Raw genomic sequence first — 16,440 nt, forward strand, 5'->3', positions numbered from 1 at the left:
ATGCCAGCCTTCTAGGTTGGGGCGCAGTCTGGAACTCCCTGAAGGCTCAGGGATCGTGGACTCAGGAGGAGAAACGCCTCCCAATAAATATTCTGGAATTAAGAGCGATATTCAATGCTCTTCTAGCTTGGCCTCAGTTGGCAACACTGAGGTTCATCAGATTTCAGTCGGACAATATCACGACTGTGGCTTACATCAACCATCAAGGGGGAACCAGGAGTTCCCTAGCGATGTTGGAAGTATCAAAGATAATTCGCTGGGCAGAGTCCAACTCTTGCCACCTGTCGGCGATCTTTATCCCAGGCGTGGAGAACTGGGAGGCGGACTTCCTAAGTCGTCAGACTTTTCATCCGGGGGAGTGGGAACTTCATCCGGAGGTCTTTGTTCAACTAATTCATTGTTGGGGCAAACCAGAACTGGATCTCATGGCTTCTCGACAGAATGCCAAACTTCCTTGCTACGGATCCAGGTCCAGGGATCCGGGAGCGGCACTGATAGATGCTCTAGCAGCCCCCTGGGGTTTCAACATGGCTTATGTGTTTCCACCATTTCCGCTGCTTCCTCGGCTGATTGCCAAGATCAAACAGGAGAGAGCATCGGTGATTCTGATAGCACCTGCATGGCCACGCAGGACCTGGTATGCAGATCTAGTGGGCATGTCGTCCTGTCCACCATGGTCTCTACCTCTGAGACAGGACCTTCTAATTCAGGGTCCTTTCAACCATCCAGATCTAATTTCTCTGAGGCTGACTGCATGGAGATTGAACGCTTGATTCTTCTTCGGAGGCTATTTTTGGGAGAAAGGTGCTTCAGGCAGTGGTTCCTTCCGTTTAAAGTTCCTGCCTTGTCCCTCCCATCATCCGTGTACTTTAGCTTTGGTATTGGTATCCCATAAGTAATGGATGACTCGTGGACTGACTACACTTAACAAGAGAAAACATAATTTATGCTTATCTGATAAATTTATTTCTCTTGTAGTGTAGTCAGTCCACGGCCCGCCCTGTCTTTTAAGGCAGACCTAAATTTTAATTAAACTCCAGTCACCACTGCACCCTATGGTTTCTCCTTTCTCGTCTTGTTTCGGTCGAATGACTGAATATGACATGTGAGGGGAGGAGCTATATAGCAGCTCTGCTTGGGTGATCCTCTTGCAACTTCCTGTTGGGGAGAGATATAATCCCATAAGTAATGCATGACCCGTGGACTGACTACACTACAAGAGAAATAAATTTATCAGGTAAGCATAAATTATGTTTTTCTAATTTACTTCTAAATTTAAACAGCTTTTACTTTTTTCATGTTTAACTGCTGCTCTCTCATATACATTACTGATACGATGGAGTAATATGTCCCTTTATTTAAAGTTTAGCTGGTACTTAAAAAGTGCATTTGCTTTATAAATTTAAATTTAATAACTATTACTACTATTATTTATACTATTTTATAAGAATACATTTTTATTTAGTTTATGCCCTTTATCTGCAGGTATGTATTGGTAAGCAAGCCATCGGAATGGTCAGATGCATTACGCTGCAAATTCCTTGAAGGTTTTGATGTCTTCCTAGAATTGTTGAAATGCATGCAGGTATGTTTTTTTGTGTGCATAATATAGAGCTTTACCTTAAGAATTATTGTATGTGTATTTCTGCCTTTCACACTTTTGGATAGATGTTAAATTACATTCCTACTGCTTTTTTTTTTTTTTTTGTAAACAACTTTTATTGTAGTAAGTTGCACAATACAACAAGGCTAAAACAATTTAACATTCAATGTAACATTCTGTAGTTGCTTTACGATAGTCCTACCGCATCATGCAGCTAAAGTTCTTGATAAGTGTGAAACTTGATAGTCCATTGGGATTTAGTTGTGAAGTGGGTTGCCGTCCCACATATCTGAGCTTGTTAAACATAACATTCTTTTACAAGACATGACGAGTCCACGGATTTCATCCTTACTTATGGGATATCGCCTCCTGGTCAGCAGGAGGAGGCAAAGAGCACCACAGCAGAGCTGTATATATAGCTCCTCCATTCCCTCCCACTCCAGTCATTCTCTTGAGTGAGGTGTTAGTTTAGATTCTTCAATCAAGAGTTTATTATTTTAAATGGTGCCAGTGTGTACTATTTTACTCAGGGTTAAAGCTTCAGGCTTTTCAGCAATGGGAACTGAGGAGATTCTACATTCTCTCTGTGACTCCCAGACTGTGTGCTGCCCTGCTGAATATGGTCTTAGCAGATTTTATCTAAGACCAAATTTGTTCCTATAGATTCCTGGAGGAGAAGGATCTCTGGCAGTGTGGGACAAGTCATGCTGTTACTTAGCATTTAGGTATGTGCAGTCTGTTATTTTCTGTGACACCTTGTAACTCAGAAAAGACTGTTCATTTTTCCTCTGTAAGCTGGCTCTTCTGTCCAATGTCTGTGTCCTACTATACACGGTACTGAAGGGCTGCTATCATTATTTGGCCTATTGTTGGGACTGCATAATGTATATATGTTTTTTTTTTATTGAGGAATACACTATCTTTAACCCTTTCACGTTTGGGCTGACGCTGGCGATCTGGGGGAAACATAGGGGTCAGAAAGCTACGGCTACCTCTCTCTCTTTCTGGCTGAAGAGTGCCATCCATTTTGTATATGAGACTGCTGAACAGCAGCCTCCTGAAAGAATTACAGCTCATTCTACTAGGGCTCTGGCTTCCTCATGGGCATTTAACAATGATGCTTCTGTTGAACAGATTTGCAAGGCTGCAATTTGGTCGTCTCTTCACACTTTTTCCAAATTTTCCAAATTTGATACTTTTGCCTCGTCCGAGGCGGTTTTTGGGAGAAAGGTTCTTCAAGCAGTGGTGCCTTCCATTTAGGTTCCTGTCTTGTCCCTCCCTTTCATCAGTGTCCTATAGCTTTGGTATTGTATCCCATAAGTAATGATGAAATCCGTGGACTCGTCATATCTTGTAAAAGAAAAGGAAATTTATGCTTACCTGATAAATTTGTTTCTTTTACGATATGACGAGTCCACGGCCCACCCTGTCATTTTCTAAGACAGGTCTTTATTTTTGTTAAACTTCAGTCACCTCTGCATCTTGACTTTTCCTTTCTCTTCCTAACTTCGGTCGAATGACTGGAGTGGGAGGGAATTGAGGAGCTATATATATACAGCTCTGCTGTGGTGCTCTTTGCCTCCTCCTGCTGACCAGGAGGCGATATCCCATAAGTAAGGATGAAATCTCTGGACAACTCTGGGTGACGTCGTATTAGGTTAGAGTCCCCTGCCCTCCCATGTCATTTGCATAAGTTCGTGTGTCGTGACTACCAATTTTCCTGTAGTGATAGCGCTCTTGTCGGAGAAGATCTCTGACTCTGGCCTTCCACTCCTGCAGAGTGGGTACCTGTGTATTCTTCCAGTGCTTGGGTATGAGCTCCTTGGCTGCACCCAGCATCAAGCGTAGTAGGTGATACTTTGCTTCCCCATATAGTTTAAGGAGCTTGTGATTTAGCAGGTGGATTGGGTTAGGGACATTCACTAGTGTGAGGATCCTGCTCATTTTGGAATACACCTTGTCCCAGAAGGGACGGACCCTAGGACAGGTCCACCAAAAATGTAATATTGTACCTTCCTCTCCAGCACTCCCCGTTTGTCGTTGGGTAAATTTTTCTGAACCTCTGAGGGATTAGGTACCAGCGGCTAAGGAATTTATAATGCATTTCCTGTATTCTGGCGGATATTGAGGCCTTTTTGTTTCTCTTAAAGATTCCATACCAATCCTCTAATTCTATTTCTTGCCCTAATTCTCTATGCCATGCATGTGTGTATGACGGAAGGTGTGTCTCCCCCTTGGTAAGTAGTAATTTGTATAGTTTCGAGATGAGATGTTTTGGGTGTTGGCTTGTTACGCATAGGTTCTCAAAGGGCGTTTTGGATCTACTTAAAGGTGTTTTGCTTTTGTGCGTAGAGTAGAAGTGCACTAACTGTGCCATACTGAACCAGAATGAGAACATATAACTGTCCCACTCTTCCAGTTCTGCCTGAGATTTAAGTTTGCCTTGGTGCAAGACATATGTTATGACGTTGTCTGCCATAGGATATGTTTGGCCCTGGGCCCCGGCTCCATTTATAAGCCCTATGTCTGGGTTTTCTCGGATTGGGGTCAGAGGCGAGCTTTATGAAGAGACAAAGGCCTCCTCTCGTATTATCTTGTCCCACATGGAGAAGACCTCCAGCAGTAGTAGGTAGTTATCGACTAAGCCCGGGCGTTTTTTTTTTTGAGATCATTGCCAGGGATCCCACGTTACCTCTTTGCAGGATCTCACAATCTATTTGCCTCCATGCTTTGTTTTTGGAGTTGTGACACCACTCAATCAGTCTTTGTAGGTTTATGGCTTTGCGGTAGGTCTCCAGGTGTGGAACCCCCGCTCCGCCTCCCTCTCTGGGCAGATATATTGTTTTCTTGTAAAAGATACGATGAGTCCACGGATTTCATCCTTACTTGTGGGATATCGCCTCCTGGTCAGCAGGAGGAGGCAAAGAGCACCACAGCAGAGCTGTATATATAGCTCCTCCCTTCCCTCCCACTCCAGTCATTCTCTTTGCCTGTGTTAGTGATAGGAAGAGGTAAAGTGAGGTGTTAGTTTAGATTCTTTAATCAAGAGTTTATTATTTTTAAAATGGTACCACTGAGTGCTATTTTATTACAGGGTGTAGCCGTATACCTTGTCAGCCTCTAGAGTAGAGCTACAGGTGGCTTTAAAGCAATGGGAACTAATGGGATTTAATTCTCACTGCGCCTCCCATACTAGTGCTGCCCTTCTGGTGATGATGGTCTTAGCAGATATTAACTATGGCCTTTCTGTGTCCACAGACCTACAGGAGGGAGAAGACCTCTTGATCCTGTGATCCTCTATGATGCTGTCGCTCAGCATAGAGGTAAGTGCAGTCTTTATTTTTCTGGGCCACTGCTTTCTCAGAAATGGCTGTACTTTAATCTGTTGGGAAAAACATAGGCTCTCTGGGAAGGGCTTTTCTAGTTAACAGAGTGTGGGGTTGTCATGTGTCATGTCAACAGGCACTATAGTTTATTGTTTTCACATGTCTGGAAATGGACTGTTAATGTGAGGGCTCCCTATCGGTCACTACCTAATGTGTGCTGGGGACTGACGCTGGGGATGTGTTACCGGAGATTCCGGTTCATAGCTGTGTGTATTTTTGGGCACTTTGCCAGACTTTGAGTGGCGACAATGACATGTTACGGCAAGCATTCAGTTTGAAAGTTGTTTGTTCTGTCCTGCTATGCAGGGGTACGGAGCTCCTTCTCGAATGGCTTAGATGACGCCCACGAAGGGCGGGGCTTCTTTTGGCACGCTGGGGCTCTGAAATTAGCCGCACAGTGTACATTCACTTCCGGGAAGCTCCGACTGCCTGTAGGAGCTGTTTCTGGTGATGCCAAGACCGCATGGTTGCAAACTAAGCAGGCGGTCTTGGGCGTTGTAGGATCGATCCGGACTTGTGCCTGAGAGTGGTCGGTGGACCGTGGGGGCATGTAGGCGCCTCAGCAGAGCTGTTGTGGCGAGGTGCTGATACTTGTTAGAAATCGTCTAGCTGATTTACTTTAAAATATTAACAGTTTATTAGACGGTTTATTTTTAAGCACACAAATTTTTTGTCAGGATTTAATATACTACACATATTTTCTTGTACTGTTATGCACTGTGCATTTTGACCATAAATTGTAAAGGTAAACAATTCAAGCATACAATTTAAAGAGACCAGACTGTAACATGTTCCATGTGTTTGGATGCCACGGTGGAACCTCCTGTTCCTTTTTGTCCTTCCTGCATTGAGAGGGCTTTACACTATAGAGACCAAATTTTTTTTGATAAATCTTTGCCTAAGGCTGATGCTTCTCAAGAGTCTACGAATGAGATGCAGAGTATTCCGCAACTTTCTCCCCAAGCGTCACAGCCCCTAACGCCCGCTCAGACGGGACCATGTATTTCGCCAGTTTCTGCTGCTTTTACATTAAAGGACATAGCTGCAGTGATGCCCTCTACTCTTTCTGTTGCGTTATCTCCCCTCCCATATCGCACGGCAAGCGTACACGAAGGGACAATTATGTGGTTCATGCAGCCTCTGATACTAGTATGGCGATTGCGGAAGTACCCTCCCGGGGTTCTAAGTTGGAGGGTATGGAAGCCCTATCTGAAGGTGAACTTTCTGACTCAGGAAGTGCTTTGCCCCTGACTGATTCTGAAGTGGTGTCTTTCAGGTTTAAACTTGAACACCTCCACTTATTGCTGAGGGAGGTATTGTTTACTCTGGATGATTGTGACTCAATAGTGGTTCTTCCAGAAAAATTGAGTAAATTGGACAGATACTTAGAAGTTCCGTCTTACTCAGATGTCTTTCCAGTTCCAAAGAGGACTTCAGAAATTATTGCAAAAGAGTGGGAGAGACCATGCATTCCTTTCTCTCCTCCCGTTTTTATAAAGATGTATCCTGTTGCCGACGCTATTAGGGATTCTTGGCAGACAGTCCCTAAAGTAGAGGGAGCTATCTCTACCCTAGCCAAAAGAACTACTATTCCCATCGAGGATAGTTGTGCTTTCAAAGACCTATGGATAAGAAGTTGGAGGGTCTCCTTAAGAAGATTTATGTTCATCAGGGATTTCTATTGCAGCCAGCGGCTTGCATTGTTACAGTCACCAGTGCAGCTGCTTATTGGTTTGATGCTCTGGAAGAGTCTCTTAAGACTGAGACTCCTTTGGAAGAGATACAGGATAGGATTAAAGCTCTTAAGTTAGCTAACCTGTTTATTACGGATGCTTCTCTGCAGATTACTAAATTGGCGGCTAAGAGTTTGGGCTTTGCCATCTTAGCATGCAGGGCCTTATGGCTGAAGTCTTGGTCTGCGGATGTGTCATCCAAGTCTAAGATTTTTGCTATTCCTTACAAGGGAAAGACCCTATTTGGGCCTGACTTGAAGGAAATCATTTTCTGACATTATGGGAGGTAAGGGTCATCTCCTCCCTCAGGATAAAAAGTCTAAACAGAGAGGTCGACAGAGTAATTTTCGTTCCTTTTGAAATTTCAAGGGAGTTTCCTCTTCCTCTAAACAGGAAGGGAATTATTCACAAACCAAGTCTACTTGGAGACCGAACCAGACTTGGAACAAAGGTAAACAATCCAAGAAACCTACTGCTGTTTCCAAGTCAGCATGAAGGGTCGGCCCCCGATCCGGGACCGGATCTAGTGGGGGGAAGACTCTCTCTCTCTTCATCCAGGCTTGGATAAGAGATGTTCAGGATCCCTGGATGCTAGAAATTGTGTCTCAGGGATATCAGTTGGAGTTCAGAAACTCTTCCCCCAGAGGAAGGTTTCTTCTTTCTCTATTATCTGCAGACCAGATAAAAAGAGAGGCGTTCTTACGTTGTGTAGGAGACCTCTCTTCCATGGGAGTAATATGTCCTGTTCCAATACAGGAACAGGGACAGGGGTTTTATTCAAATCTCTTTGTAGATCCCAAAAAAGAGGGAACGTTCCGACCTATTTTAGACCTCAAAAGACTAAACAAGTTTCTCAGTGTTCCATCCTTCAAGATGGAAACTATTCGGACCATTCTTCCATTGATCCAGGAGGGTCAATTTATGACTACCGTGGATCTAAAGGATGCATATCTTCATGTTCCTATCCACAGAGATCATCACAAGTTCCTGAGGTTTGCCTTTCTGGACAAACATTTTCATTCATCGTTTGGCCACGGCTCCCAGAATTTTCACAAAGGTTCTGGGATCTCTGCTGGCGGTTCTAAGACCGCGGGGCATTGCAGTGGCGCCTTATCTGGACGATATTCTGATCCAGGCGTCGTCTTACCAACTAGCAGATTCTCATACCGACATTGTTCTGTCCTTTCTGAGGACTCACGGGTGGAAAGTTAATATGGGAAAGAGTTCACTAGTTCCACAGACAAGGGTTCCTTTCTTGGGAACTCTAATCAACTCTCTGTGGCTCAGTGCATCGAGGTAATTGGATCGATGGTAGCGGCAATGGACATAATTCCGTTTGCTAGTTTTCATCTCAGACGTCTGCAACTGAGCATGCTCAGACAGTAGAATGGAGGTTATTCAAATTTGTCTCCTCAAATAAATCTAGATCGGGAGACAAGGGACTCTCTTCTATGGTGGTTGCCGCTGGATCATCTATCCCAGGGGACATGCTTCCGCAGATCCTCGTGGGTGATAGTGACAACGGACGCCAGCCTGATAGGGTGGGGAGCAGTCTGGAACTCCCTGAGGGCTCAGGGTGTATGGACTCGAGCGGAGTCTCTACTTCCCATCAATATCCTAGAGTTGAGAGCAATATTCAATGCGCTTCAGGCTTGGCCTCAGTTGGCTTCGACCAAATTCATCAGATTCCAGTCGGACAACATTACGACTGTAGCTTACATCAATCATCAGGGAGGAACAAGGAGTTCCTTAGCGATGACATAAGTAGCCAGGATAATTCAGTGGGTGGAGTCTCACTCTTGTTATCTGTCAGCGATCCACATCCCGGGGGTGGAAAACTGGGAAGCGGATTTTCTGAGCAGACAGACCTTTCATCCGGGAGAATGGGAACTCCATCCGGAGGTATTTGCCAACCTGATTCTCAGATGGGGCAGGCCGGAGTTGGATCTTATGGCATCTCGTCAGAATGCCATGCTTCCGAGATACGGGTCCAGGGATCTTCAGGCCGAGCTGATAGATGCCTTTGCAGTGCCTTGGTCTTTCAGCCTAGCTTATGTGTTCCCTCTATTTGCTCTCCTTCCCTGGGTGATTGCTCGAGTCAAACAGGAGAGGGCATTGGTGATCCTCATCGGTCCTGCGTGGCCTCGCAGGACTTGGTATGCCGATCTGGTGGACATGTCATCTCAACCACCATGGAAGCTTCCATTGAGGAAAGACCTTCTCATTCAGGGCCCTTCCATCATCCGAATCTAGTTTCTCTGCAGCTTGGAGATTGAACGCTTAATTTTATCTAAGCGAGGATTTTCTGTTTAGGTCATAGTTAACTTGATCCAGGCACGTAAGCCTGTTACTAGGAAAATTTACCATACGATATGGCATAAATATCTTTATTGGTGTGAATCCAAGGGCTACTCCTGGAGTTCGGTTAGGATTCCCAGGATTTTGTCTTTTCTCAAAGAAGGATTGGAAAAAGGGTTGTCAGCAAGTTCCTTAAAAGGACAGATTTCTGCTTTGTCTATTTTGTTACGCAAGCGTCTGGCTGATATTCCAGACATTCAATCTTTTTGTCAGGCTCTGACTAGAATCAGACCTGTATTCAGACCAATTGCTCCTCCTTGGAGTTTGAATTTAGTTCTTAAAGTTCTTCAGGGGGTTCCGTTTTAACCTATGCATTCCATTGATATTAAGTTATTATCTTGGAAAGTTTTATTTTTGGTTGCTATTTCTTCTGTTAGAAGAGTATCCGAGCTTTCGGCATTACAATGTGATTCTCAATATCTTATTTTCCAATCCGATAAGGTGGTGTTACGAACCAAACCCGGTTTTCTTCCTAAGGTTGTTTCAAATAAAAATATTAATCAGGAAATTGTTTCTTCCTTGTGTCCTAATCCTCCTAAGAAGGAGCGGCTGTTACATAATTTGGACATGGTCCATGCACTGAAGTTTTACTTTTTCTGGGAAGCGTAGGGGTCAGAAAGCTATGGCTACCTCTCTTTCCTTTTGGCTGAAGAGTATCATCCGTTTTGCATATGAGACTGCTGGACAGCTGGACAGCAGCCTCCTGAGCGAATTACGGCTCATTCCACTAGGGCAGTGGCTTCCTCATGGGCATTTAAAAATGATGCTTCTGTTGAACAGATTTGCAAAGCTGCAACTTGGTCGTCTCTTCGCACTTTTTCCAAATTTTCCATATTGAGATGGGGGTATTACTGTGCCTGCCTTACTCTAATGTACAGATGTTAATTGAGATTGAAGTAGAGGCGCGCACTAGAATATGTGGCGCGTTCCTTGTTGGCGGGTCACGTGTCCCGACTCTCCGCCTTAGCTTTGATTCCGGGGATTACCGGAATTGGATCTTATGGAGTCTCGTCAGAACGCCAAGCTCCCAAAGTACGGTTCGATGTCCAGAGATCCTCAAGTCCTTCTGATAGATGCTGTGGCACTTTGAACTTCTGCTGCACAAGTGTCTGGCGGACATGCCGGATGTGCAATCCTTTTGTCAGGCCCTGGTTAGAATCAGGCCTGTGTTTATATATGTTACTCCTCCTTGGAGCCTTAACCTTGTTCTTAAAGTTTTACAACAGGCTCCGTTTGAGCCTATGCATTCCATAGATATCAAGTTATTATCTTGGAAAGGTTTTGTTTCTTACTGCTATTTCTTCTGCTCGGAGGGTTTCTGAACTCTCAGCTTTGCAGTGTGATTCTCCTTATCTCATATTCCATGCAGAAAAGGCAGTTCTCTATACCAAGTTTGGTTTCCTTCCTAAGGTTGTTTCGGACAGAAATATTAATCAGGAAATTATTGTTCCTTCTCTCTGTCCTAATCCTCCTCCTCATAAAGAACGCTTGTTGCACAACTTAGATGTTGTGCAGACTCTTAAATTCTATCTACAGGCTACTTTCGTATTCTAGGACTTTCGGCAGTCTTCTGCAATGTTTGCTTGCTTTTCTGGAAGACGTAAGGGTCAGAAAGCTAATGCCACTTCTTTCTCTCTGGTTGAGAAGTATTATTTGTTTGGCTTATGAGACTGCTGGACAGCCAGCAGCCTCCTGAGAGATTTACAGCTCATTCCACTAGGGCGGTGTCTTCTTCTTGGGCCTTCAGGAATGAGGCCTCTGTAGAACAGATTTGTAAGACTGCAACTTTGCACACTTTTTCTATATCTATAAGTTTGACACTTTTGTCTTGGCGGAGGCTTCTTTTGGGAGAAAGATTCTTCAAGCATTGGTGCCTTCTGTTTAGGTTACCTGTCTTGCCCTCCCTGTGTCCTCTAGCTTGGGTATTGATTACCAACAGTAATTGATGATCCGTGGACTCACTGTGTCTTAAGAAAGAAAATAAAATGTATGCTTACCTGATAATTTCTTTCTTTCTTGACACAGTGAGTCCACGGCCCTCCCTGTTTTTCAGACAGTTTTTTTTATATAAACTTAGGCACCTCTGCACCTTGTGTTACTTCCTTTCTCTCCTTTTCCTTCGGTCGAATGACTGGGGGTTGTGGGAAGGGAAGTGATACTTAACAGCCTTGCTGTGGTGCTCTTTGCCTCCTCCTGCTGGCCAGGAGTGATATTCCCAACAGTAATTGATGATCCGTAAAAGAAATAAATACATTTATCAGGTAAGCATACATTTTGTTTTTTCTATACAATTAACAAGACATTTAGCGAGGTAAATTAATGCAGAACCTGAAATTATGCTGTGTGAAAACACTAATTATCTATTTCAACTGTCTAGCTCACTTTTTTTTTTTTTTTTTTTTTTTTTTTTTTTTAGTTTTAAACAAGCTTTATTAAGTTTAGCAAGATATACAGACATTGGAAAACAATGTACATTGAGTAAACAAACAAAGTGCAGGAGTCCCGCCCACAGCACTAGGCCGCGAGCATCCCCCCAACACTGTTAGCAAGTAAAACTTGGTACAGTTTATCCAAAGATAAAGTGCTATGAGTATGTTAGTCCAACATATTTATCAATTTCTTGCTTTCTTAATTTTGAGAACAGTGCAAAGTCATGAGCTTGTGTCCACCAGCAACTAGCTAGTGGCTTTAGTTTACTATAGTCAGTTAGAGCATAAACTTTGGAATTTGACATCAGATATTAAGACAGAGTTATACAAAATCAATTTTCGGCACGCTTGATACATGCTGCCGAATATGAACCCAGGTCTGACGTCTTATTTGGACAGAAAAGAAAAGAGAGAGTTGAAGGAAGAGCAAAAGCAGTCAGGCCAGAGAGGAGAGAAAAAAAAAAAAAAAAAAAAAGGGGGGGGGGGGGGAGGGGGATAAGGGAGGGGGTACAGGGAAAGGTAAAGGAGGCCGCCCGGTGGAGAATTTCTAAATGGCGTTACAAAGCCATATGGTTGGTAGTTATGGCCTTTTGCCCTCCCAGGTTAGAGTCATCATCTCATGTGTGGCAAGCCTCCCAGTTTTGAGAAAGTGAAATCGCTCCAGCCTAAGGAGATCCCCTACTTTATATCTCCACTCATGCAAAGTCGGAATCTGAGGGCTTTTCCAGTGTGCGGGGATGAGACCTTTCGCGCCGCCCAACATTATAAGAAAAAGAATGTGCCTATCTACTCCTACTACCTTAGGCAGGTCATGAAAAATCAGATATGTTGATTTGGGGGGTATAATGGTTCCCAAAATTTTGCTCATTTCTCCCAGCACCTCCCCCCAGAATGGTGTTATTCGGGGACAGTTCCACCAAATGTGGAGGAGGGAACCCTCTTCACCACAGCCCCTCCAGCATTTCCCGTCAGTGTTGGGGTAGATATTCTGCAATCTCTGAGGAGTTAGGTACCACCTACTAATTAATTTGTAGTGCATTTCCAAGATTCGAGCGGAGACCGAGGCCCTCTTCATCTTTCGAAAGATCTTAAGCCAGTCCCCGTCAGAAATATCTATTCCCAGGTCATTTTGCCATTGAGGAGCAAAAGTCGGGAGGACAGCATTGCCCTTGCTCAGCAAGAGCTGGTACAGATGGGAGATTAGGTGAGTCGGCGGTTGCTGCATCGTGCATAGAGCCTCAAAGGGTGTTCTATTTCTTGCCAATGCACCTCGGTCCCTGCAAGTATTGTAGAAATGAGTGATTTGTGTCATCCTGTACCAAGAAGCGAAGGTGATCTGATCCAACTCGGCAAGTTCCGCTTGTGTTTTAAGTTTATTGCTCTGGAGAGCATTTGAAAAAGCAGTTTCAGATAAGGCGTAACCTGTCCTCATATAGCGTCTCGGGACTTCCATTCCTAGATCAGGGTTTTCCCGCAAGGGGATATTTGGTGAGATGCGAGTGGACACATAAGCGCCTTCATCCAACACCCTATCCCACACTCTCAGAGTGTCATTAATCAGTGGGTACGAGGCAAGAACTCGTGGGCGGTTCCGAGCCGAGATCCATGCCAGGGCACCAGAGTTACCTCGCTGCAGGATTTCGTTGTCAATCTGTATCCAATGTTTATCATGGGAGTTCCGGCTCCACTCTACTATCCTCTGAAGAAATATTGCTTTTTGGTATTCTCTTAGGAGCGGGACACCCAGTCCACCTCTGTCTCTGGGAATGTATAAAGTGGATCTTCTGATCCTAGGCCTCACTCCATTCCAGATGTATGCCTCCATGTCCGCTTGTAAGCGTTGAAGGTAGTGGGAAGCCGCGGTCGCTGGGATAGTCTGCATTATATAAAGAATTCGTGGGAGAACATTCATCTTAACGATTCCTATTCTACCCATCCAAGAAAGCGACTTTTTTTTCCAATTGGATAAATCCCCAGCGATCTCATCACTGATTTTTTTATAGTTAAGGTCAATGATTTCAGAGGTGTCGGGAGTGATAATAACACCTAAATAGGTGATACTGTGAGTTGCAACTCTTATCGGGCAATTTGCGGTAGATTGAGCAAATTTGTCCGGGGGTTCAGTTATGTTCAAGATTTCAGACTTCAGTGGATTGAGAAGGAAGTTAGACATACCTCCGTATTCTCTGAAGTCCCCCAAAACTTCATCCAGTGACGAAGCCGAGTCCGCTAAAGTGAGCAAGACGTCGTCAGCGTACATCGAGAGCTTATGTTCTGATCTGCCCACCCGTAGCCCCTTCACCGCCGGGTTAGCTCTGATCTTGTTTGCAAGAACCTCAATCGCCATAGCGAAGAGGAGAGGTGACAGGGGACACCCCTGTCTCGTCCCATTCCTGATCAAGAATGTCTCGGAAAGGGTGCCATTAACTCTCACGCGGGCGTTCGGAGTTGAGTACAAGGACATGACCACATTGATAAACCCGGGTCCAAAACCGAATCTGGCCAGCGTCAATCGGATGAAGTTCCAGCTAACCCGGTCAAACGCTTTCTCAGCGTCAGTTGTGACCAGGGTAAGCGGTAGATTGTGTGCACGGGCATAGATTATTAATTGCTGCACTTTGAGAGTATTATCTCTAGCCTCCCGGGCGGGCACAAAGCCCACCTGGTCCGCAGAGATCAGGAAGGAGCTTATTTAAGCGAGTGGCAAGGATCTTCGCCAGGATTTTTACGTCGGAGTTGAGGAGGGAGATGGGCCTGAAATTTTCAGGCCTGTCAGGGGGTTTCCCAGGCTTGGGAATTACCACTATATGTGCCTCCAACATAGAGCCAGGTAGTCTGGAAGATTCCGGCAAGGAGGCGAACAATTTTGTCAGCTCCGGAACGATGACATCTGAGTATACCTTATAATATTTCAGGCCAAACCCATCAGGTCCAGGACTTTTGCCCGCTGGGAGATCTTTAATAGCTCGTTGGACCTCTTCTGAAGAGATTGGAAGCTCTAAACGTTTCCTGTCCTCCTCTGATATCACAGGAAGGTCAGTAGCTTGAAGATAAGCACTGATCTCACTTTCTGCACGGAGGCGAGCGGGGGACACCCCCCCGGCCTCCTCAGGGCGTTCCAAATTGTAGAGGAGTTCGTAGTATCTCCTGAAATCCGCAGCAATAGAGTCTGCATCCGCTCGGACGTCTCCGTCTGCGGTAACAGTATGGTGAACATAGGCTTTAATCTTTTTCCTGGCAACTGCCCTGGCGAGCAGTTTCCCAGGTTTATCACCCTGCTCATAATAGATCTGCCGTAAGTGCAGGGCCTGTTTCTGGTAATCCTCCTGTAAAAACAGCAGGAGATCCCTTCTGGCCGCGTTTAGTTGTGTCAGACTAGATTCGTCACGTGGGGTTCGCTGATGACATTGTTCCCATTTTTCAACTTGATTCAATAGATTGTCATAGCGTTCTCTCCTCAGTCTTTTAAGTCTTGCTTTGCGTTCGATCAGGAGTCCTCTTATCGTGCATTTATGTGCTTCCCAAACAATAGGACTACTGATCTCCTCGCTCGCATTTAAGCGGAAGAATTCAGTCAGAGAACTCCTGAGGTCTTTGTTGAACACCGGATCGTCGAGGAGCGTATCATCGAGTCTCCACACAAAGGGAGTGATTGGCGTGTTAGGCCATTGAATGGTGCAGCGTACTGGTGCATGATCAGACCAGGTGATTGCAGATATATTGCTAGATCTAACGATAGTCAGCCCAATGGAATCTGTGAGCAGGTAATCTATCCTGGAATATTTGCCGTGGGGATATGAGTAAAAAGTAAAATTTTTGTCCGATGGGTGGTGTGTACGCCAAATGTCATGGATTCCCATCTCTGCAAGAGAGGCAGACACACGCTTAAGTATCTTATGCGGGGTGCTGGAGAGACCGTTGGAGGTATCAAGGGTGGGATTGAGGGGGGCATTGAAATCCCCGCCAAGAAACAGGATTCCAATTTGCATCTCTAAAATTTTACGTGTGACCTTCTGGAGAAAGAGGTGCTGGGAGGTGTGCGGGCAGTATAAGTTGGCTAACGTGATAGGCCTGCTATGTATGGTGCCCGTGAGCACCAAGAGTCTACCCTCAGGGTCCTTGTAACTACCTGTAAGCTGGAAGGGTACCCTTGCGCTAAAAATAATCCCCACTCCATTCTTTTTTTTTGCAGCTGAGGCAAAATAAGCCAGAGGGTATTGACGACTTGACCACTTTGGCTCCTTTGTTATTTCAAAATGCGTTTCCTGGATAAAAACCAGGTCACCGCCCATTCTATGTAGATCTCTCAGTGCAATGGCGCGTTTGGAAGGACTATTAAGCCCCTTCGCATTAATCGTTATAAGTTCAAGCGGGAGTGGTTTGCGCCTATCAGTCTGGTTCGCCATAATCCCCTATAAGGAGCTATGCGAGGGGGGTGCAGAAAGGAGGTCCTCCGTGGGAGGAAAGGGAAGATAAGGGAAAAAAAAAAAAAAAAAAAAAAAAAAAAAAAAAAAAAGGGGGGAAAGGGAGGAAGAATGAAATGAATGAAGAGAAGGGAGAAAGATCAGGGAAAGCAGTAAGGGAGTAGGGATGAAAGATCTTGCTTAGCAAGAAGAAAGATGAGTAACGTGTATTGTGAAATATGCAACGTTAAAGAGCAACAAAAACGATTAAAACAAACAGTTCTATCGTAAAGAAATACTAAGAATACAACCAAAAATCAGGGGTAGTTGTCCCTGTGTGTATCGCATGTTAATATAAACTTTTGATATGATTTGTAGAAACCTTACTGAACCTAAGGTACAATTGGAATTAAATTTGTTAAAGCTGACTCCCTATGGTATACAAGTTGGGATTATTGGCGTATTAGCGCTAATCAGATGGGTCATTTTCTAGTCGTGCTCCTATCTGAACTCTATATAAGCCCCTGT

At 44.7% G+C, this 16,440-nt stretch overlaps 1 protein-coding gene across 1 annotated transcript in view; it reads left to right on the top strand.

The window, feature by feature from the left end:
• Positions 1 to 16,440, top strand: part of UBR2 (ubiquitin protein ligase E3 component n-recognin 2) — a 689,885-nt gene that overhangs the window by 157,088 nt on the left and 516,357 nt on the right. Inside the window, 1 exon segment of the mRNA XM_053712365.1 lies at positions 1,486 to 1,585. Within this exon segment, the coding sequence (XP_053568340.1) occupies positions 1,486 to 1,585 (100 nt within the window).

Source organism: Bombina bombina, chromosome 4 (genome assembly GCF_027579735.1).
Source record: "Bombina bombina isolate aBomBom1 chromosome 4, aBomBom1.pri, whole genome shotgun sequence".
Classification (NCBI taxonomy): Eukaryota; Metazoa; Chordata; class Amphibia; order Anura; family Bombinatoridae; genus Bombina; species Bombina bombina.